Here is a 22,557-nt window from a genome sequence, read left to right on the forward strand (position 1 = left end):
ATATGAATGCTATAGCGTCTGTTCCTGGAACGACTCGATTGACATAGTACTGCTCTTGTCACATGTAACATCCAATCGTATGAAACAGCCTACTGTTTGACGCCATTCTCTTCAACTTTACCAGTATCACTATGCACTTCACCTTCTTTGAGCTCCGGTTCAGCAATCAACGTACTAGCATCATAAGATCCAAAGTCCCGCAACTTGACTCCCGAATGAAACATGAGATCAATCTGCTCAAGAGTCTTGCCGCGGCACTCTGGTACGAAAAGGAAAGTGCAAACAAACGCGATAACCGCAATGGCGCCGAATATTAATCCAACCTTGGAGTTTAGGCCCGCATATTCCGCATCTGCAAGGTAGGGGATGGTGAAGTTGACGACAAAGCTGGATAATCCATATTAGCCTCTGAAACAATAGATAAATACCGGATGAAAGGATGACGGGAGAGAATACAACATACTTGGAAATGACATTGACAAAGAACCCCAACTGCAGTGTCATGTCTCTCAGCCGTAGCGCAGGTAGCTCGGTGGCTACTACGTACGTCTGAGGTCCCCAACCGAGAGAGAACCCTAGTGCCATGACCACGTACATACCCACTACACCTTTCTTCAAGTCCGTTGTCATGGGGCTTGGAGTTCCTAGACCTCCCATCGTCAATAGGCCTGCTGCCATTACTGCAGAGCTGGCTAAGAGCATGGGTCTGCATTGAACCCGTCAGCATGACCTCTTGTTTAGTTTCACAAGGACAGTAGGAAATAGAGAATGAAAAAGATAACTATACCTCCTCCCAACCCGATCAGCATATGCCAACGAGCCAATGATCGACACCAAATTCAGAAGCGAAAGCACAATTGTCATATCGAACGCGTTAATGGTCCCCAACTGCTTAACATAGACCGCTCCATACTGAGACGAAAAGGCCTGCCCAGTACCTTGCTGAAAGAAATTGACCATGAACACGAGCGCCGTTCTCTTCAGATTGACTCCCTTGACTAGGTCGACCCAGTGGCCGTTCTCAACCTCCTGTTCGAGCACGGTCTGAAGTTCACGGAACTCATTGTGAATCTGTTCGGGAGTGAAACATCCCTGGCGTAGTTGCCGAAGACTAGCTTGGGATTCTTCCACGCGGCCTTTTTGGAGAAGCCAGCGTGGACTCTCAGGGACGAACCATATCAATGACAAGACTATTGCTGGGACGATGTAGAATAAACCAAGAGGAATGCGCCAGGCTCGGTCATCTTGGATCTTGCTTGTGCCGCGGCAGATGGAGTTGATGATTAGACCGCCCAGGATGATACTGAATTGGTAAGTGCCGACGGCGAGGCCTCGGACTTGGGCCGGGACTATACACCACACTTTAGTGTTGGAGAACAAAAGGTAGTGTAAGTCTGATGGGGCTCACCTATTTCAGATTGGAACGTTGGGACAACAGCCAACTCCATCCCAACATAGACGTAGTTCAGAATTCGGGCAGCGAGGATCTGGTCCCGGTTCCCAGAAGTAACTGTGATCGTGGCCGTGATGAGAGCGTAGCAACTCATCGAAAACATGCACCACCGTCGACCGAACCGGGCGGATATTTGACTGCCGATGAGCACGCCTGGCTAGTTAGTACATACGGCGCTTGTCGTTGGAAAACAGAGGCACATACCAGCAGCAAACCCGATGTAGTTTAGACTGTTGAATAGTGATAGCCAGGCTGGGTCCAGTGCATACGCCTTCGTTCCAGGGTTATAGTCACCGAACCGTTTGTCAAAGGCGTCCATAGCCTGTGTGGTAGCAAAGCCCTGGTTATCGAAGCCATAGTTGAAAGAGGAGACGGCTATGAGAGAGCAGGCTAGGGCTAGCCTGGTGTTGAAGTACGCGAGGAACTGTGGGCGTCTCATGCTAGGTATCTATATAGGGCATGGGCCACCACCATGGTCGTCTCGAGATGAAGTTGTTCATAGATGGTATATATATAAGTACATTGGCATACACACCAGGTCATGTCCATCGTGTTATAGTGTCTGATGAGACAATATCCGATGTCATTGGCATCATTTCCATTCTGGTCGGTTTTCAAGGTGATTTCTTGTTGCTAAGGAGTGTCGGCTGTCGGGGCCGACATTGCGGGGATTGATAACCCTAAATAGAATTGGAGCTAGTTTAGAGAAATTTAGAGGAAACATCGGCCTTAACGTATTCTGACGGTTGTATCTGGGCTGTATCTTCAATACCCGGTGTCATGTATAGAGACATACTGACATCGTCTCTTATTCAACATTCGTGCAACATGAGCGAGGTCTGAGTAGAATTGATATCTAGTTAGATGGTTGCTTCATATATTGGCTGGAGACTAGAATAGAAAAGTCTTCCGTATACACTCACTCTTTTCCTCGCATTGTGGATCAGCAGCAGATCACGCAATTTAGTGGCCCACCCCCGCAATCACAACTAGTGCTGGGCCAATTAAACTATCCACGGTGCTGCTACATATCTGCAAGCAATCCTGAATAATGGAATGCCCCTTACCATCCACCATTGATATTACAAACTATACCACATCAGAATCGATACGACGTGGCTACTCCCATGATAGCAGGATCGAATCAGAGACACAGGACGTGTCAGCAGTGTAGACTAAGAAAGGTGATCAAAACCTCAAGCTTGTGTACAATCAAGCTCATCTTCGCATAGGTCCGCTGCGATGGGCGAAGAGGCATTTGTGGCAACTGCGACCGACTTCAGTTCGCCTGCTCCTTTCAAAACCTGGACTCATCGTCTCCTGCACTAGAAAGGCCGGAGCGGCTTCGAGCTCGACAGGCATGTAGTCGTTGTCATTCCTTGAAAGTTCGCTGTAGTGGGCATCTCCCTGCATGTCTCCGTTGCCAAAAGCGAGGAAGGGAGTGTGTCTATTCCTCTAGCCCACTGAAGACTGGGAGCGCGGATGGAAGAAAAGGTCCTACGGATGCTCCGCAGCGGTCTTCGGAGCAAGGGAAGCGGACAAATGCTGAGCCTGGGACAAACATTATGTGGGTGAATCTTATGTGCTCACTCTCTTCAACCAATGCCACTGACAGACTCAGTGCGGATACCTTCAGAAACCCGGACAATACAGAGATCCAAATAGCCCTGGATATTTTCTTTGAGCGCATCTATCCCCTTCCGGGATATGCCTTTCTGCACCGCGCCTCACTGTATGACCGGTTCCACCGAGGACAGGCCGATCAGAGCCTCCTTCTGTCTATTATCGCTATTTCAATCTCTTTAACAGAGACAGACTCGTCGATGCGTGAGTACGCGGCCCAATGCCTAAAAAGGGCAGAACAGCTCATCATTAACAACCTCTCACAACCGTCTATTATTCGAACCCAGGCTTTACTTTTGATAGTGAGGTGTATGATGTGCCTTGGGGAGTATTCCTCTGCATTTCCGCTTGTGTCTCTACTTTCTCGGTTCGCCTTTAGTTTACGATTGAATTACGACAACCAGAGAGTTTGCTTTCTGGCCCGGGAGGCTCGTCGCCGTCTGATGTGGGCTATCTATATGCTTGACCAAACGTGGGCTGCGGGCCTGCTGGAATTCACCACCTGTCCAGTAGATGCTATCTATGTTGGTCTTCCGTGTCCTGAAGAGACATGGGAGTTGGATGTTTGTCCGGAGACGGATGTGCAACTCAAATCACAGACTAAGCTTCCTGGATTACTAGCAGCAAATGTTGGCGTGTGTTATCTAAGGGACAAGGTTCTGCGGTACGTATGCTAGTTGATCTTATGATGTGAGCGTACTGGGTTGCTAAGATATTTAGTCATGCAAAGCGATTTGCCGCCAGCAGTTGCAGTGCGACTGAGATATTGTATGGGATACGAGAACTTGAAACCGAGTTAGGGCAGTTTTATCTCCGACTACCCCCATCAAGTGCCTATTCAGAGAGGAATCTTAGACTCCGTGCTCATTCACCCTGGCTTCCTAGGTTTATTCTTCTACATGTCCTTTGGCACCAGTGCTACTGTGATCTGTATCGCTGTATTACTAGCGGGCTAATCGAGTCTGTCCCGGCATCCACCTTGAATCAATTCGACCCTGTGTTTGTTCTCAAATGTCGGGAACAGTGTACACACCACGCTGTACAGATTGCAAGTATTATTACCTCGCTGATCGATCTCAGGCTGGAGATCTCAGTCCTTCCACTGGACATGGCTGTCTGTGCGTACCAGTGCATACGCCTCCTCGTCTATGGACAGAGGATATATGGGCATAAGATACCAGTATCTCGTGAGAGGGTCGAGCAGTATCAACGGTCATGTTTGCAAACCATACAGACTGTAGCTCGGACTTCACCCTCAGTCCAGACAATTGTAAGCTAGTCGCCAGTTGGCAGGCAAAGTGAGTAACTGACAGATTTAGGAGCGTGACCTGAAAGATCTGATCGATGAAACTCAAGATCAGAACGCTCACCCGGAGAACCGTCATAGGAACATCCAACAGCAAGGTCCTCGTCAGATTCTCTCAATTCACAGCTTGATAGCTAGGTCGGAATTTGTTGATGACAGCGAGGAACTTGCATTCCAGGATGCACATGCTGGCGACAACGCATCTGTCTATCAGAAGGATAACCACGAATACAGCGGACCACTAGACACGTTAGGGCTGCCGTCTCCACTGCCCAGTTTCGACTCTGTAGAGGGTATGACACCAGGCCCAACCATGACAAGTCAGATGTGGCTACAGGGCCCCAATGCATTCGAGGGGGCATGGGACGAACCCGGAATTGGATTTGATTTAATTCGGCAGATGCAGTGGGATGGTATGGGGTACTTTGGTTGATATAATTTGGCACTCTGATGTCGTTCAAGTTCGATGATACCTAGAAGTTGAATATGGTGTAGTATCTCGTCTCTAGCTATTCCTGGAAGTCATTTATCGTGAAGAATATATGCTCGTTTTATCCTCACTTTAATACCCTATTCCGCAGTCGTGAGCAATTGTGTCCCAGCGGCTTCAGAACTCGGATATCCTCGACCACTCCTTGAAACGCCGCGTACTTTACCTTAGTAGTCCTGCTCGTGCTATAAGATTTAGGAGGAATGCTGAGCGGTCGTCACATGAACTTTAATAAAGTGCAGATGGTGCCATCAGGTGGATATTTGACGCTGCACTTCTCGTCTCCACCCCCGACAACCGACAATCGGCAGACCGACAGCCGATATCCTATGCATGCATTCCAGCAACCCTAACCACATATATGCTTAAAAATACCACCCACCCCATACACCATGTAGATACTTGAACAAACCCACTAAACAACACCACAAAATGACAGTAACAACAGCAACAACCAAGATGCCCTCCAAAAACCCCAACCTCGTAATCTTCATGCCCGACCAACTCCGCTACGACAGCCTCTCCTGCACCTCGACCCCCAAAACCACCTTCCTCAAAACCCCCAATATCTCCTCTTTCGCATCGCGAGGCACCCTATTCACAAACTGCTTCACCCAAGCCTCCGTCTGCTCGCAATCCCGCTGCAGCATGTTCACCGGAACCTACCCACACGTCAGCGGCCACCGCAGTCTCGAAAACCTCATCAAACCCTGGGAACCCAACCTCTTCCGCAGTCTGAAAGAAAACGGCTACCACGTCGCCTGTCTCGCACCCCGCGGAGATACTTTCGCGCCGACAGTGACAGAGCTCTCCGTAGACGAATACGGGTTCCTCGAGACACCCGACTTCGTACCCCGGTTCTCGGGCAGTCGGCCCAGTGACGAGAAAGATGAGAGTATCTGGGGTCGACTGTTTTACAAGGGCTTGAGGAATGCGAAAGAAGCGAGTGATTATGATGATGCTGTTGTGAGGTCTGCGTTGAGGTGGCTTGAGTGTCCGCCCCAGGATAAGCCCTGGGTGCTCTTTATGCCGTTGATTTTCCCGCATTGTCCGTTTCAGGTTGAAGAGCCTTATTTTTCGCTCTATGAGAGGGATATCATCCCCGAGCCTGGGGCTGTCCCGGGGGAGAAGACGGGGTATGAACCGCGGTATATGCGGGTGATTCGGGAGCGGTATGGGACTGGGCGGGCGACACCGGAGATCTGGCGGGAGCTGAAGGCGACGTATTATGGGATGATATCGAGACTGGATGATCAGTTTGGACGGGTCGTTGGGAGATTAGATGAATTGGGGCTGTGGGATGAGACCATTACGATGTTTTTCACGGATCATGGTGAGTATCTAGGTGATCATGGGTTGATTGAGAAGTGGCCGTCTGGGCTATCTGACTCGCTTGTGCACGAGCCGTTGATTATTGCCGGTGGAGGATTGCCCAAGGGCCAGGTTTATACCGGCATGGCGGAGATGGTGGATCTCGTGCCCACTGTTCTCGAGCTTTGTGGTATACCCGAGCAGTTTCCGCATAATGGGCGGTCGTTGGTTCCTGTTCTGCGGGATCCGAGTTTGGGGCATAAGGAGTATGCGTTTAGTGAGGGTGGGTTCTTGACGGCTGAGGAACCGTTGCTGGAACAGGCTCCTTATCCGTATGATATCAAGGCTGCGTTGCAGCATGAGGATACTACGCTTGTTGGGAAGGCGGTTAGTATTCGTTCGGTGGAGTGGACGTATGTCTACCGGTTGTATGAGCCTGCGGAGCTGTATCATCGGCAACGCGATCCGGAGGAAATGTATAATCTGGCCGCGGAGCCGAAGTATGTGCCTGTCGCTAGAATGTTGGAGGCGGAGGTATTGAGGTGGTTAGTTGAGTCGTCGGACTTTTTGCCTTGGGCGAAGGATACGAGGTTTCCTGAGGTGAAGCTCAAGTCGCCGAAAGAGCAGTTGGAGGAACGATTGCGAAAGAGAGATTCTGGAGAGAGAAATTAGATGTAATGTCATGGTAGTTGGTTTCGAATCATTATTGTACGGACTAATGTAGGGTGATATACCCCATTCACCCCTGTATGTGCGATAATGATATTTGGGAAGGGGGAGGGGAGGATTTCGCATGTCTGCTGCATTTGCAAGGAAAAGACCTCCATTGAAATACTACCGTATCTACATCATGCATAGCTGACACTAAGGCGCACGCATAGATCAACAGCGAAATGGGAATTCCAGTAGAAGTCATATGTCATTGCTTTTGGTTATCCGATACTGCCTTGATAGTGTTTTGAATCTGGACTGACCCATAAGGTGCACATTCTTATGGGAAGTAAGCTAGAGACTTTCATTGAGTTCCTCCCTAAAGAACCGCCTTCGTAGTCATTGATGAGATCCAAGTCGGCCAGAACATGAAGACTAGTATCACTGCAATAGATCCTACTGAACTTGATATGTTATGCTTGAGCGGCACATTGGAGATGGGGTTGAACTCACCAAAAAGCGACATGAAGACATAACTTGAATTTACCGGATTCGCGGGATCATGTTGCACAGATGCTCTCCTCAAGGAACACTTCTCTGCTAACATTAAGAGCTCCGTCTTCTCGTCTTTGAGGTGAAGGTATTCAATTAGATCCTTAAGGCAAAGTTTGTAACCTCTGGTGGCAGCAAATTTGATCAGTGATACATAAACACCATGGCTGAGTATGATATTTCGCTTCATGCCTCCAAAGGCAAAGTCCACCGTTTTACACTTCAGTGGCTGTATTGGTTCGCTGTAAATCCGTTTTAGTGTTATGCAGAAATCGGGAGATGCCCCCAAGTTGAGAAACAGTTCGATGGTGTCAGATAACAACTCTGAGGTCTCCCTTGAATCGTAACGTTGACGATTAATTGAGCCAATCAAGGGATGAGCCGTTAAATCCAGGAGGAAGAGCTCCCAAAATGTCAGTGGTTGAAGCTCGCACAGTGTATTTGGAGGGTGGGTAATGGTCTGTGGCGAAAGCCCTCGTTGAAGGAGAACTTGCGACACCTTGTCGCCAGCGCAGACTATTTTTCCGACTTTGTAACTGTCTTGAAGAGTCTCAGGGGATCTTCCAAGTTTCCAAGCTATGTATCAATCCCCTGGAGTACTGCTAGCAACATAGAATGATGCAGACCACCATTGAGAGTATACCACATTCATTAATTGCTCAAGTGCTTCCCGGAAGCCATAAGGAGCAGGGTCGGAGCCCTCCTTAGACTTCTTGAGGAGAAATTGCATACCTACAAACGATATTTTATTTTGTTTTTGATGATGTGATTGATCCAGACAGAAACAGATATTTGGAAGAAATAGCCGCAGGAGAGTCAGGTCGCAGTCGAAACCTTCCAGGTGGAGGCTCAACTTGGATTTATCTACAGGACGTTCAAGGATTTCGACGACAGAACGGTGTGTAAAGGTAATGAAATTGGTATTATGATCACAGAATAACCAATTAAGGAGAGGGCGATCCGGCGGTTCCTCTCTAGACTCTACCAAACCCTTGCAGTATCCGTTGAGCCTCTTGCGTGCCCCCTCCATTCGTGTCGACCTTGTCTTTGAGTCCATCGGAGCGCATGGCAAGTCGGCCTTTAAAATAAAATCCGGATCTCTGTCGAGCTCTTCTAAGAAGGAATATGTGGATAGGTTTAAGCCATTTACCCTACCGTCCGAATTAATATCCTTCGCCCTTAAGACGAGTTGAAAAGTCTGGTACGCCTTCTGACGGATTGACGGTTTAATGGAATTGAGCAGATGGTCAAGAAGACTTTCCAGCTCGTCTGGCAATGACTTGAGCTCCATTCAAGCTCTCTGAGGATGCAACCGTCCTCAATTTGTTCGCGAAGGGACTTGACGACCAGCGCTACCCAAAGGAAAATACCTCTCGCCCTTCGAACAATACGTGAGATAAGGCGTTCCTTCGTCTGATGATCGACGTCCTTCATTTTATCTTCCACATATCTTTCCATGTCTAATCTTGTAAGATCTTGAATCCTGATCCTTCTGTCTGGCGGAAACCCATTAAGAAACACATTATACTCTCTGCTCGAGACACAGATCTTCACACCTTCAGGAGCTATATCAGTCCAGCTCCAGAGCATTTCAACCATGGTTTTAAAATCATCTTGATTCGTCTCCTGATATTCATCGAGACCGTCGATGAAGAAGCAGAAGCGACACTTATGATAAAGAGCACCGTCTTCTATCGACCGTCTGAATGCCTCACGGATCTCGTTCGGCTGGAACTCAAGCTTGGACGGAACGCTGAATGGCCCGCCGTACACCTGATCCCAGTGCTTTGGGAAGACAACGGTAATGAGATCAGGGCATTGTGCAAGTAGGTCATGAAGAATAGATTGTAACAAGCCCTTTATGGAATTTTGTAGCTCGTGTCCCGGTTTCCAAAAGAAAAAGCTCGCAAAGACGAGCTTTCGATCGCCTGTGAGTAACTGTTAGAGCCGTGCTTCTTTTTGTAACCTAAGGTTATATAGAATTGCTGATATTATGGAAATGAATAGCATACCTGCCCAATGCTCCAATTCCTGCCTAGTCTGTGGGTGATTATAAAGAAACTTCATAAGTGTTGACTTTCCAGACCCTAATTTTCCGGTGATGTGAAATATCCCCTGGCCGCGAGATAGCCAGTCCTTGAACAATCGAGCAGCGACATCCCGTTTATACTCTGGAATATGATCACGACAGTTATCATGTTCAGTTCCAGGCGTTGATTTCTCTTCAAACATCCACCTAAAGGTCTGCTGGTGAGCTTCGACAGCGTTAATTCTTCGGCGCATAGCACGAAAAGCAAGAGCATTAAGTATTCGCTGTTGGGCCATCCTTTTCGCAGCATTTTCCGAGAGGCCTAGGAGTTGCCGTAGTTGCTGCTGAGTGTCCTTTCCGAGTGAGGAGGCCTGAACACCCTGACGGAGCTGCAGAATGTGGGATTGGAGCATATTTAGGCGAGTCCCATTATCATCATTCATATATACTAAGCTGTCGAGCTTATCGTTGATTTCGGACCTATGTGGCTGTCAGTTCTATCAACATGATGGGATTTTTTCTTCAAGTCCCCTCTTTAATGCACAATGACGTTATTACAATACCCTCCGCTACATGGGACGAAGAAACCCTACCTCGACATATAGCTCAGCTGCAACTCCAGTTGCTTTCTGTAGGCATTGAGCCTCGTTTTCTTCTCCGATAACTGACGTTCGTTTTATTTGAGCTTCATAACAAAGCCCATATATTGTCTTTTGGATGAAGGATCTTTCGGTTTTATCTTGCCCAGGAGGTCTATGATTTCTTCAGACACAGTTTTGCATCTTTCCGCGAGACGACAAAGAGCCTTCTCATGTTCATTCTGAAGGGCCTTATCTGTCTGGAGGGTCATGCATAGCCGCTGTAGTTCGGATACTGTAACATCAATAGCCTCTGTCTCTTCCTTCGCTTTGGCTTGTTGAGCACCTTGGATGATCTTTCTCCCGAAATCGATGGAAGTTATTATGCTGGAGACGAGCTCGACTATTGTGATTGGATCTATTTCGGTACCAAGCGTGAGCTGATCACTTAGGCAGAGGAGAAACAACGGCCAGAAAAAAGAGCAGGGAGAAAAGATCTCAGAGCTCCGAAGATGAGAGGGAAAGGACAATGAGTACTGCCTAGCTACAGGTCACTGTTTCGGAAGCACTAACCAAAAGAATCGTGCAAGCACACCTACCATGGTATCGTTCTCATAAGTTTCATATTGCTAAAGAATTTGTGACTCTCTCCTCTCCCCTAATGGCTCAATCTGTAATGGGCCTCAGAACTGGGTTACATTTGACGCAGGCAATGCTGGGATTATACACGTAGCCTGGCCTTGTGTAGCATCTCAAATCTCTCCGAATAGCTCCAAAATGGTGACTCAAGTCGTGAGTGATACAGAGGCTACGGGCTGGACCCTTTGTCGGCCCATGCCGTTGTAGCCTGAGTATTCGTACGCCCATACCTCCTACATAACTTAGCAAACATGGATCAATGGTTGGGCATGAGGAGCTGCCTGACCGATATTGAGCTATGCACGAGAAAAAGTGTGACCTATATCTGACTAATAGGTCTTACGTGTTGATAGGCTCCAAGGAAGAGTTTACCCAATGTTGTACTACTGTAATAGCCACCAAAGAAATGGCATTGTTGGACGGCTATAATGGCGCGTTCCGGGAATTTGATTCAAGCTAGGCTTCAGTTTGCGTAACCCTAGCACACTAGCTCGATGGGTGATGCCATTGGGTGCAAAGTCTGGCGAATAATCTGGAGAGGTTGGGAGACTGTGGCATCGTTGACCTTTTAGGATCTGTAAACTCTCCGATATGCTTTAGGTCATGTGGACGCTAGATCATGGAGACCAAGAGTTGCGCACCAGGTGACCTTCTTTCGTGTACCTTGTAGAAAACAACGGTTGGAATACCTGGATTACGTATTTGACCAATTACAGGATCGAAGGTTTCGATACGCAATGCCCTTGAGCGTGCTTGAGCATCATGCCATGTTAAACAGAACAATTAATCTATATTCATTTTGAAACGCCTTCTATATACATCATAACCAAGTCATCACAGCTCAACAAACTCATGCTTCAAGAGTTCATCCTTCTCAACCTGTCCCAGATAACCGTGAACCTTCTCGGTCAAGGTATCAATGTCATAACCGAAGTACTTGTACGCCACCTTGCCAGGCAAACTGTGACCAAAGCGCTTAATGCAGACGCCAGCGTCCGCATATCGCTCCCAGCCGTTAGGTGCATAAGGCTCGATAACAACAGCAGGAATACCACGGTGCCTCTGCAGAACAGAGCGCTTGTATTCGAGGGATTGTTGCTCGAACAAACGCTGGCAAGGGAAACTGACCACCCGCGCGACGACGCCCTTCTCCTTGAGCTTGTTGGCGACCTCCAGGGCGAAGGACAATTCTGCACCCACACCAATGAGGGTAACAGCTGCATTCTCGGCCTCTTCGAGGACATATGCACCGCGCGCGACACCGTCGCGAGAGGTTTGCTTCAATTGGGGCAGAGTGTGACGGGAAGTGGAGATGATGGTGGGTGTCTTCTTGGCTTCGATGGCGGCGATCCAGGCACCGGCGGTTTCTTCGCTATCACCCGGGCGGATATAGAGAAGGTTTGGCATGGCACGGTATAATGCGGCCAGTTCGATAGGCTGATGGGTCGGGCCATCCTCACCCATACCGATGGAGTCGTGTGTGGCGGCGTGGATGATCTGGAGGTGCTGCAATGCGCCCATGCGCACAGCGGGAGCAGCGTAGAGGTAGAACATGAAGAAGGATGAGGTGATGGGGATGAAGGTGTTAGGGGCATAGGCGGCCAAGCCGTTAGAGATAGCGCACATGGCGTGTTCACGCACACCATAGTGGATATAGCGACCGCCGTAGTTGCCGTTGATGCCGCAAGTGGTGCGCAGATCAGGCTAGAAAAGTCAGACGAGCTCAACTAATCGATTAGGGTTGGGATGACTTACGTGTTGGAAGTCTACCTTTCCAGGCCAGATCATGTTTACAGAGGGCGAGAGGTCAGCAGTGCCGACCATGAAGTTCTCAATCTCCTTAGCAATGGGGTTGAAGACCAAGCCAGACGAGGCTCGTGAAGCGGTAGGCTTCTCTGGGAAGCTGGCAGGGATCAGGTCCTTCCAGTTGGACGGCAACTCTCCGCTCATGCGGCGCTGGAATTCTGCGCCAAGCTCAGGGTATTGAGCGGTATATTGCTTCACAAGGTCCTTCCATTCCTGGACGAGAGATTCACCACGCGCAGGAAGATCTTCGAAAAACTTCCGTACCGTCTCTCCGATAACAAAGTGCTCGTCCGGGTTGAACCCGTTCTCCTTCTTCATCTGCGCCACGTTGGGAGCTCCGAATGCAGCACCGTGGGCTGCGGCCTGACCGGCAACATTGCTACCAAGGCCAATGACTGTGCGGACGTTGATGAAGGTTGGCTTCTCTGTGGAGGCGCGAGCCTGTTCCAGAGCCCGCACAAGACCCTCGACATCGTAGCAACCGTCCTCGACGTCAATCACGTCCCACCCAGAAGCGCGCATCTTGCCGTTAATGTCTTCAGTGTTGGTCAGATCGACTGATCCATCACAGGTGATTTGGTTGTTGTCGTAGATGATAGTCAGGTTGTTAAGCTTCAGATGACCCGCATACGAAATAGCTTCCAATCCAACACCCTCCTGTAGACACGCATCTCCAATCATACACCAGGTGTGGTTGTTTACAACATCGTATCCTGGTTGATTGAACTTCGCAGCCAAGTTCTTGGTCGCCATCGCCAAACCGACGGCGTTAGCAACACCCTGACCCAGGGGTCCTGTAGTAACTTCGATGCCCTCGTGTTCGATCTCAGGGTGGCCAGGACAAAGTGCATCGACGCGATCCGAGTGGTAGGATTTGAGTTGGTCAAAGGTCATAGCCTTGTACCCGGTCAAGTGCAGGAAGGAGTACTGGAATAGACAGGTATGGCCATTCGAGAGAATAAAGCGATCGCGGTTGAAGAAATCGGGGGTGTGAGGAGCATAGCGCATCACATAGCGCCAGAGAGCGACACCGATAGCGGCCATACCGATGGCGCCACTAGAGGTTTGATGTCAGTATTCTGAATATTCAATGTCTGCTGGCTAAACATACCCAGGGTGACCTCCTCCGAACTGCTGGCATAAGTCCGAAATGAGCATACGGAATGTCTTCAACACAATGTCATGGTCTTTGGACATTTGCTGAACCAGCGGCAGGGCAGATTTGCCGCTGCCGTTGATAGTAACCGGACCAACAGCCATGATGTATGTATGTATTCGCTCAGAACTTTAGTCCGATTTTGTCTTTAACAACTCACAGCCAGGAACCGACCGGACTTATATTTATAAGTCGAAGCGCGACCGGGACCTTTCTGCGCATGACAGATAGGGTAGGGTGAGCCCTTTTGCCCGATCTGGCAAGTCGAGGCACTTCTGGCCGAAAGAGGCAATCGAGAGGGGATCCACATTTCCGCTTTATCGATAAGACGATCCAACATTAGGAGCGGGTCTCGTGATTCCAGTGGTTGCAGTTTCCCTCCTCATCTTCATGCAAGAATACCCCACAATACCCCATATCACTAAGCATTCAACGCAATCCGGAGGCCCTCAATATAATATCCACGAATATCCCCCCACCATGTTTTCCTCTGTCTTTCGCTTTTCATATCCTGATCAAGCAATAAACACAAAAATACTGATTTTGGTCCGTCATGGCGCCCTCTCTCCTTGACCCCAGTCTCAATCCCCCCACAGCCGCAACCCCGGCCAAAAGTTCTACAGAGACTATTGTCACACCTTTCCCCAACCCTTCTCTCCAAGTCACAGCCGATCACAAGCTCAAGGCCATTGATGCGCCGGTGTATGCCCCAAAGCACGGCGAAGTTCTGCTTCAGATCAAAGCAACTGGAATTTGCGGGTAAGATATTGTATCGGCCTAGTGCGCCAGCCTTTACTAATAGTTTTTCAAAGTTCCGATCTTCACTTTTGGAAAACCGGTTGCATTGGAGAACTGATTTTCAAGGGTGACTGCATTATCGGACATGAAGCCGCAGGTGTTGTCTTGAAATGTGGCGAGGGAGTCACTCATCTCCGTCCTGGTTGGTTCCCCGTCAGTTGATCTTTTCTCCGAATAATGTTGATGCAGGGAATTAGGTGACAGAGTGGCCGTTGAGCCGGGCGTGCCCTGCGGGGATTGTTTCCTCTGTCTCGACGGCCGTTATAACCTTTGCGAAGATGTCCAGTTCGCAGGCGTATACCCTTACGCCGGAACAATTCAACGATACAAGACGCACCCCGCAAAATGGGTTCACAAGTGAGTCTTGGCCATTTTTCATACATTCCTCATTCCTCATCCAAAATCTAGATTGCCCGATAACCTTACCTACGCCGAGGGTGCCCTCCTCGAGCCCCTCTCGGTCGTAATGCGTGGAATGTCAGTTGCTGGTCTGCAACTTGGTCGCGGGGCCGTCGTCTGCGGTGCCGGTCCCATTGGACTAATCGCACTGGCCGCCGCACGTGCGTCAGGCGCTCATCCTATTGTTATCACAGACCTAGATGCTAGTCGGTTGGCATTCGCTAAGGAGTTCGTCCCGAGCTGCATCACATACCAGGTGAACCGTGATCTTGATGCCCAAGGAAATGCCAAGGCAATCCGAGCGCTGTTCGGTTCCGAAGAATACTTTGCCCCAGAGACCGTTCTCGAGTGCACAGGTGTTGAAAGTAGTGTATGCACTGCTGCGTTCACAGCTCGACGAGGCGGCACCGTCGTAGTCATTGGCGTGGGTAAAGCTGTGATGAACAACTTGCCGTTTATGCATATCTCGCTGGCTGAGGTATGTTACTGGTATGTTCATATCTTATTCGGATCGTATTAACATTCCTGCTACAGATTGACTTGCGCTTCATCAACCGCTACCGCGACACCTGGGCCCCAGCCATTCAGTGCATGAGTGGCGGAATCCTTGATCTCAAGAGACTTGTTACCCATACATTCCCATTAGAACAGGCTGAGTCGGCGTTGCAGCTGTGCTCTAACCCGAAGAACCCGAGTATCAAGGTCTTGGTGGTGGATGAGATTGAAGCTACATTGTAGTGTTATATTTGCGGGGATTGTCTTGTTTACATTCGTTCTGGCGTTGATGATAGAGTGCGAAGTGTGTAACAATTTTTTATCAGGACTAGTTACGAAGGCTACTTGGCTTGCAAATGAATTTAGAATCTTACGAACAACTTGAAGGAGCGCACAGTACAGTTTACACGTAATCAAATCCACTTTCACCATGTACTGATCCATGCCTGAAAGCTGTGGAACACCACATCTCACAAATATTCTTCCATCTTTCTGAGCCAGCTAGCCCTATCAAGCGGCACACTAAAACATCTCAGGAATTACTTATAGCAGTAATATTCCTGATGCTTTCCATCAATCACGTTCCATTCTACCTTTCATATCATCTGTGATTTTTGTATACATATAACATAAATCTGTATAACATAGCCATTTTTTGCTGAAACCATGACCACACTCTTGTGTATGTGATAATACTTTCAGTCATGCCAACAGCCCTAAGCAAGATAGTACCGATTAGGGCTAGCCAAATATAATCCAGAATACTCTAAGTTAAGCTTAACTAGCTTAGTGAATATAGAGCTGAGCCAAGTGGGATAGTACTATAATCGTTCCAGGTTAGTCATTTGACGAAGGAGTTATTAAGACTGCATGGTGGGTCAGTGGGCATGTTCGTCTCGTTGGAACTCGTCTATCCTTCCCTTTGAGGACTTCTCCAACCGTACAGATAATATGATAGGCCATGATATGGGCCGTGCCCTGACCAGGCAACTTTAGTACCACTTTCGAATCCTACGCATCATAGTACAGTATTTTGGGGAGGACTACCAGACGGTCCGATCCGTACCGCTGCAACGTTCATCCTTGTTTCTGGTCTAGTGCTAGCTAGCGGTCTGATGAGTGTCCTCGCTGAATAAGGTGATTGGTGATGCTGAGCAGTCTTTCTGGGTATTAATGTTTTGGTTTGGCTTAGGTGGTTGAGTCGATAAGCAACAGACAGGCTTTCTTTCTGATGATCGTGTAGAATGTAAAGGTTACAGCAGTTAATTCGCTCTGATAGAGTTTATCATTTTAGAATGCGTGAGCCTATCTTGGATCCGGCTAACCTACGGCACGCGTCAGTGCTTCCCAGCTCCTCTTTGAGTAGGAAGCCTAGTATCTTGATCGTTATCTATTTCATGTCACAGCTCATTTCCAATTGACTAATCATGTAGCATCGTTCTATCTAGACAAGCGGTGCAATTGAGCTTAGTGGGAAATGTTGACAGCTTATCACGGCTGTAGTAACATTATACCTTGACGTTTATATCGTTAGGACTCCGAGCTAGAGACCCAATCAACAAGTATGAGGTGAATAAAGTACAGTCCATCAAGTACTGCATATATAATGGTTAGCAAGGCACAAGCACTGTAATGACTAATCCCTTTTGGCCCCCAACTGATCCTTGTCTAGTTTTCCGTCAGATGACAAGCCTCGGGGTATAAATCTTGTACTGTTCAAGCTTTTGAAGTTCCCGGAGTAAGCAATTATATGTAGTCTTGCTGTCTACGTCTTCGCGGTACCCGTTCCCAACAACCTGCAGCTGACCAACAATGCCAACACCCCGATATTTCACTCAAGCCCCTGCTTTCCCTGCTGAGACTTCCGTTGCGAGTCTGCCGACTATTTCTCTCCGTGGTCTACAGGATAAAAGCTCCACCGAGGGAGAGAAACTGTTCGAAGCATGTAGAGAATGGGGTTTCTTTCTAATCGACCTACGAGACTCCGATGATGGCACGACATTGTTACAAGATGCAGAGAGAATGTTCGATCTGACTACGGAGCTCTTCGCCCTGGACCAGGCAACCCTGGATCGATATGCATATGATGCACCGAGGGACCTGACCGGGTATGTACACTGACATGTACTCAGAAACAGATCATGAATTGATATCGAATAGGTACAAAAGCATGGGGCGACTAAAGACCGACGACGGCAAAACAGACCATATGCATCTGTATTCCATCAATCAAGACGACATTCTAGGCAACCGTCCTCCACGGACTAATGCCGGTCCAGTCGAATCCAAGCGTACTCAGCTCCAAGCGTTCATTCGACACTGTTCTGCAGCATTGGGTGTCATTCTAGGTGCGCTGGACGATCAACTCGGTCTGAAGCAGGACACGTTGGCTGCACTTAGTCCGCTGGAAGATGAGTCCGAGACATCGGTGCGTCTGCTCTGTAGTCCGCCCCAGCCTGCCCCGGAATATGATCGCATCACTCTCGGCGGACACACCGATATCGGTACCATGACAGTACTGTTCCATGTGGTGGGTGGGCTCCAGATTCTTCCAGCTGGCAAGGAGAACGTAATGGAGAACTGGCAGTATGTGCGACCCGAACCGGGCTGTGCCCTTGTAAATGTGGGTGATACGTTGGTGGAGTGGACCGGTGAACTGCTGCGTAGTTCTTTGCATCGGGTGATGACGGCTCCAGGAGATCAGGCATTGGTGCAGCGCCAAAGCGTGGCCTACTTAGTTCGGCCTGCAAAGAAGGCATCTATGCGACGTATACAGGGTGGTAAGATTCCTCCTTTGGCCGAAGGGGAAGAAGAGGAGGCGCGTCCGGTTAATGAGTGGGCGGCTTGGAGATCACGCCAGATTATGCTGGGCCACTTGAAGCCGCAGAGCCGGGGTGGAAATATGGCAGTTAGCGTATGAAAGGTGCTTGATTGTTTGAGGGTCACATTATTCTACTGTTCCTTTTGGTGTTTGCTGCTCTCGTGGGGTGTGATTCATCCTCGCACCAGAGAGCGGATAAGATATTCGGCTTCCTTAACTTTTCAAATCACTTTGTGAACATTATTATCAGCTCACCTTCGTTAGACGATTGACTCTACACTTCTGCCGTGCTTATATCTGAGATCAATTTCTTTAATGTCTCCAGCTAAGGATGCCAATGACTCTGTCTTCATTTCATTCGGCATTCTTTATACTGCTAAATTTCCGATAACACCCGATTTGACCCCGACCCTTGGTTTTCTCCTACGTTCATGTACGTTATCAGGTAGGCCAATGAAAATGCTGTCCAAGTAGCCTAAAGAGAAAGAAGATTATCCTAGATGTGCTTCTCCTAAACACTCTATCAACCGATAAATATCCTCTTTGAAAGCTTATCTAGCGAGTGTAAGGTAAAACTTTCGATACAGGTCCAGCATACCTGCTTGGGCAAAACAAAAGTCAAGTGACCTTTCTGGACCGAGATTGCAGTGGCAGCAAGCCTTCCCACGAAATTGTCGTGAGCTCGAATGACCCTTGCAGTGCTCGGGGCGTCGATTAGCTCATCCCAGTTGTCAATGGAGACGGCCGGGAATCTAGGTTTGGGGCGTGAGGGATGGCTCTGGCAGGGATGCGGCAGGGAGATCCGCTCAATGAAGTTGCTCGACAAAGCACCCAGGATATCAATATCACCTACCCACTTTGAGCCATCATAGACTTGGGCCAGCGTCTCGACGTAGTTCGCCTCGACGTCCTGAACTCCGTGAAACACCGCACCGGGGACAGGGCTCTCGTATCTTGTAAACGAGAGCTGAATAGATGAGTTGTCGAAGTGATCTTCGACTGACCCGTTGAAGGCAATATGGTCGATCAGTTGCCATGTGTCGAACTCGGCCTTCCTCAGCTTGGGGTTCATGGGCGGAATCAGCAGCGAAACGCCGGATTTCCCAATATTGGCCACCAGTCTCTGGATCTCATGAGGCTTAGCGTCCTCCCAGGGATCGCAGAGGATGGAACTTGATGCGAATATAAAGTTTCCAGATGAAATGGCCATGACATTGGTGAAGCAATCTGGTGATAGATCCATCGTGCCGGTCTCGAACAAAGCCACACAAGAGAAACTCTCAGATCGGGCCACATCGAACACTTCAAATCCACTTCGGTTTCTTTTCACAATAACGAATTCGTCGTCCTTGTCGTCTTCGTATGGGTGTTCTGCGTCGTCTTCGCAGGGGACCCACTTTTGCTGGCCCAGCTCCTTGCGTAGTACACTGAGAGATACGGACGCGTTGGGCATAAGTTTGTAAATCTGGTCTGCTGTCGCGAGCGCTCTCATGGACCGGACGTACTCAGGAGATGCCTTCGCGAACCAGACATGGGTCAGGTGAACCTCGAGCTTCTCTACGTCAAAATATCGATTATCAAAGAAGCGTGTGAGATTCTCTGGGAACACTTCGAAATCTGACATGCAGATACCGGTGGCATATACAGCAATGGTTGGGTTGTCGTTTATCTTGGGGTATCGAAACCGTTTTAAAGGTTGCTCGGGGTCAGGCTCTCGCCGATCATGGCCACGCACTGCAATTGATATTGGAATCTTCGCAGTGCCAACTGAGCGGGAGAGGTTCAGGGGAAGGTAGTATGTAAGATAATGCTGAGAAATTTCCAGACTATCTGGGTAGTAAAGCTCACAAACCTCCCCTATAGAAATAACCTCATCGAATCGCGTTGTGTTGTAATCTTCCCCAAGTCTCAACCATGCATTGTGCTTCACCTTTGCGACATCCGCGGGGACCAAACCCACATGTTTCTTCTTCCCTTCTTTGGTCGCAATTGGTACGACGGTAGTAAATTCCTGCCATTTCCCGAGTCGCTGGCACTCGTGAGTATATCCAATAAACATTGTGCTATCCCCGACGTCAGGGGAGCTGCGTACGATTGCTCTCATGGCGTCGATATGGCACTCTGCATCATCCCGTAGTAGGTTTAGGACCACTTGTGGCGATGAGAGACCGAAGAGCCGCGGCGGATGTTCATCCAGCGGACCAAGGAAGGTCGCACCCCGGCGCGTCCCCATCTTAACTAGATTCCAGAAATTTCGCTGGTCTCGTTCCTCTGCATCCTCGAGCATCTGACAAGCTTTGACTATAACGCCCACCCACCCAGAGGAAAGACGGGCAAGGGTGTGTGCAGCTCGCCACACTGCGGTGGGCATGTCCATGTTGGTGGAAAACGTACTAGAAACCTCTCCAACAAAGTCACCCAAGGAAATGATCATTTCAACGACCGAGTTGATCGCTAGTCCGTCTTGAGTCCATGTGCACCATCGTTGCAAAAAGCAGCCCAGAGCGACCAGGGTGAACTCGTTGAATGACACCCGCGACGCGTCCTCAGCTACCGAACGTCGACAGAGCACGGGGTCACCGTAGTAGCGGAGATGTGAGAGTGAAAGCGACCAGAATATCCCCGTGCTGTGGGACGGATCCGCATCCTCAAGGCCGACTATCAGGCGACCTGCGCCCGACATGAGGGGTCTTTTTGTTCAACCGTCTTGTTGCTAACGCAGAAGACGTCCATATCTGGGTAGAGATGCCAAGCCGAGAGGGCAAGCAAAACAGCGCCGCTGTTCACTCTTTGAGATATCCCCATTAAAAGATTCTGCACCATTTCCATGGCAGACTGCCAAGCCTTGATAACACTGGAAAAGACCACAGAGTTATTATTCACCGAGATTGAGAGATTTTCAATGATCAATCGGAGTTGAGAATGCTGACGCTGGTTTGCCTTGTCGGCGATCGCTAGCCACGCTCGAACACCAGCATCCCAGTTCGCAAGTTCAGCTCTCGTAACCTCGAGGTGTGAAGCCCGAATTAGTGCGTAGTGAGAGGGTTCATTTGGGTCGCACTCCGCCGAGATCTGGGCTTTTCGCTCCTCAACAATTTCCACCCATATTGACGTTGCTTCTGCTGGCGTCCACAGCCGCGCCAGCATACAAGCCAACAGATGTACTGCCAGAGCGCCCTTTCCCGAAGTCGCAGCGGCCCAGATGGTTGTTGAGTCGGCGCCAACGTAGTTTTGGAACATGCCATGGGCCCGAGACCCTCGAGGGTTTGAGGAAGGCGTCGAGCATATTTCCGATACTCTTTGTCCGTATACCTTTACTAAAGCATCTGGCGAGGTTACCATGGATCCGATAATGGCGTCAAGCTTTCGGGCGGTTCGATGGGCAGGGTCTTCTTCGGCATTTTGTTTCCGTGAAGGCGATAACGACATGCCCACAGCCTTGTATTCTTGAGGGGCTTCGACCTTGAAGAGAGAGAAGTCGAAGTTCAAGCTCGCCAGAGCGAGCTGAAACTCGTTTGTCTGGGCTACAGCTGCCGCGGTGATCTTGGAGATATCCATCTTGCCGACAATATTGGGATTTGATGATGGAAATGTGCTCAGTCAGTAAGCTATGTAGCTTTTAGCGATCAGGCTGGGTGGGCATTGGGCCTGTCTTTGCGATCAGCCTCGTCACACATAGCTTGGGGCTATGCATGCAGTATGATGAAATCAGTCCTCCTCCAAGTAGATAGCTTCATAATCTTGATGGCGAAGTCGTGAAGATCCCAGTGCGATTGAGTACGGATCAATGTCTTATCTACAACAAGACCCTGGATCATTATCGTTATCACTTTGACGTCCGTGCGGATTGACGCTGTAGTTGTCCCGCATATTTAGCGCCTATAAAATGCTTGATAGTAGAGCATAACCACCTCTAGGCTATCCTCGTCCTTACCTAGTCATCGTAACTTAGTAACTTATACTCGAGTAGTTGTTGAACCTGCATCCGGATGAGTACTCAAGTCTACACTCAAATGGCGAACGACACGGTGACGCCGCATATTGTGGTAACCTCACGAAGAAGTAGAAAGTTCCATGTGAACTGAAGAACTGGGGAGCTTGCCAGATTGCGTACAGAGGCCTAGATATTGTCTATAATATAAAAGTGGTCAGCCCGGTATATCTCAATCTAACGTCCTATTCACGTAGTAGGACCGGATTCATATTTTACCAAAGCTGTTACCTGCTCATTGTGCCTTACTACCACACTCAGGGCAATTTAATTAAAGTATAACCTCTCTCGAATAGCAGGCACATACATACCCAATCGTCAGGGCCCCCAACAGCCCCAGATGAGCGATACAATCACCAATGACGAGCAACGGGAAACATCAAAACAACAACTCCACACGGACAAAGATATAGCCCGATGGCAACCGTGGCTATTCTTACCTCTTCAGGAAGGGCCTCT

At 49.0% G+C, this 22,557-nt stretch overlaps 9 protein-coding genes across 9 annotated transcripts; 4 read left to right on the top strand and 5 right to left on the bottom strand.

Moving 5' to 3' along the window:
- Positions 1-89: 89 nt before the first annotated feature.
- On the bottom strand, positions 90-2,866 carry F9C07_2064687 (general substrate transporter; the record flags this gene model as incomplete). Its single annotated transcript, XM_041291648.2, has 6 exons — positions 90-387; positions 464-706; positions 788-1,349; positions 1,409-1,606; positions 1,658-1,901; positions 2,732-2,866. 6 exons carry the CDS (start codon positions 2,864-2,866, stop codon positions 90-92), a joined length of 1,680 nt encoding a protein of 559 aa, XP_041144160.2.
- Positions 2,867-3,018: 152 nt separating this feature from the next.
- On the top strand, positions 3,019-4,815 carry F9C07_2065265 (uncharacterized protein; the record flags this gene model as incomplete). The annotated part of the gene is made up of 3 exons (XM_071508702.1): positions 3,019-3,740; positions 3,797-4,346; positions 4,396-4,815. The coding sequence occupies 3 exons, from the start codon at positions 3,019-3,021 to the stop codon at positions 4,813-4,815; spliced, it is 1,692 nt and encodes a 563-aa protein (XP_071364851.1).
- A 489-nt stretch (positions 4,816-5,304) lies between these two features.
- Positions 5,305-6,855, top strand: F9C07_4487 (putative arylsulfatase; the record flags this gene model as incomplete). Its single annotated transcript, XM_041285695.2, has 1 exon — positions 5,305-6,855. The coding sequence occupies one exon, from the start codon at positions 5,305-5,307 to the stop codon at positions 6,853-6,855; it is 1,551 nt and encodes a 516-aa protein (XP_041144162.2).
- Positions 6,856-7,213: 358 nt separating this feature from the next.
- Positions 7,214-7,576, bottom strand: F9C07_2281576 (uncharacterized protein; the record flags this gene model as incomplete). Its single annotated transcript, XM_071510513.1, has 1 exon — positions 7,214-7,576. The coding sequence occupies one exon, from the start codon at positions 7,574-7,576 to the stop codon at positions 7,214-7,216; it is 363 nt and encodes a 120-aa protein (XP_071364852.1).
- A 393-nt stretch (positions 7,577-7,969) lies between these two features.
- On the bottom strand, positions 7,970-10,618 carry F9C07_2087557 (uncharacterized protein; the record flags this gene model as incomplete). Its single annotated transcript, XM_071508865.1, has 6 exons — positions 7,970-8,655; positions 8,700-9,314; positions 9,399-9,895; positions 10,009-10,067; positions 10,110-10,533; positions 10,593-10,618. 6 exons carry the CDS (start codon positions 10,616-10,618, stop codon positions 7,970-7,972), a joined length of 2,307 nt encoding a protein of 768 aa, XP_071364853.1.
- An 848-nt stretch (positions 10,619-11,466) lies between these two features.
- Positions 11,467-13,698, bottom strand: F9C07_4490 (putative transketolase; the record flags this gene model as incomplete). Its single annotated transcript, XM_041285699.2, has 3 exons — positions 11,467-12,336; positions 12,388-13,495; positions 13,550-13,698. 3 exons carry the CDS (start codon positions 13,696-13,698, stop codon positions 11,467-11,469), a joined length of 2,127 nt encoding a protein of 708 aa, XP_041144163.2.
- Positions 13,699-13,937: 239 nt separating this feature from the next.
- On the top strand, positions 13,938-16,062 carry F9C07_2281579 (chaperonin 10-like protein). Its single transcript, XM_041291649.2, has 5 exons — positions 13,938-14,353; positions 14,407-14,534; positions 14,590-14,749; positions 14,801-15,269; positions 15,326-16,062. The coding sequence occupies exons 1-5, from the start codon at positions 14,148-14,150 to the stop codon at positions 15,527-15,529; spliced, it is 1,167 nt and encodes a 388-aa protein (XP_041144164.1). The 5' UTR covers positions 13,938-14,147; the 3' UTR covers positions 15,530-16,062.
- Positions 16,063-17,098: 1,036 nt separating this feature from the next.
- F9C07_4492 (putative oxidoreductase) lies at positions 17,099-18,206 on the top strand (the record flags this gene model as incomplete). The annotated part of the gene is made up of 2 exons (XM_041291657.1): positions 17,099-17,394; positions 17,447-18,206. 2 exons carry the CDS (start codon positions 17,099-17,101, stop codon positions 18,204-18,206), a joined length of 1,056 nt encoding a protein of 351 aa, XP_041144165.1.
- A 424-nt stretch (positions 18,207-18,630) lies between these two features.
- F9C07_2201542 (uncharacterized protein) lies at positions 18,631-21,665 on the bottom strand (the record flags this gene model as incomplete). Its single annotated transcript, XM_071509517.1, has 5 exons — positions 18,631-19,060; positions 19,154-20,345; positions 20,502-20,754; positions 20,778-21,470; positions 21,543-21,665. 5 exons carry the CDS (start codon positions 21,663-21,665, stop codon positions 18,631-18,633), a joined length of 2,691 nt encoding a protein of 896 aa, XP_071364854.1.
- Positions 21,666-22,557: the final 892 nt, after the last annotated feature.

The sequence above is a fragment of the Aspergillus flavus genome, chromosome 3, assembly GCF_009017415.1.
Source record: "Aspergillus flavus chromosome 3, complete sequence".
In the NCBI taxonomy this organism is placed as follows: domain Eukaryota; kingdom Fungi; phylum Ascomycota; class Eurotiomycetes; order Eurotiales; family Aspergillaceae; genus Aspergillus; species Aspergillus flavus.

Coding starts and splice junctions, on each gene's coding strand:
- F9C07_2281579 (XM_041291649.2), top strand. CDS start 14,148: ATGGCGCCCTCTCTCCTTGACCCCAGTCTCAATCCCCCCACAGCCGCA. Junction 14,535..14,589: donor AGTCACTCATCTCCGTCCTG/GTTGGTTCCCCG, acceptor GCAGGGAATTAG/GTGACAGAGTGGCCGTTGAG. Junction 14,750..14,800: donor CCCGCAAAATGGGTTCACAA/GTGAGTCTTGGC, acceptor TCCAAAATCTAG/ATTGCCCGATAACCTTACCT.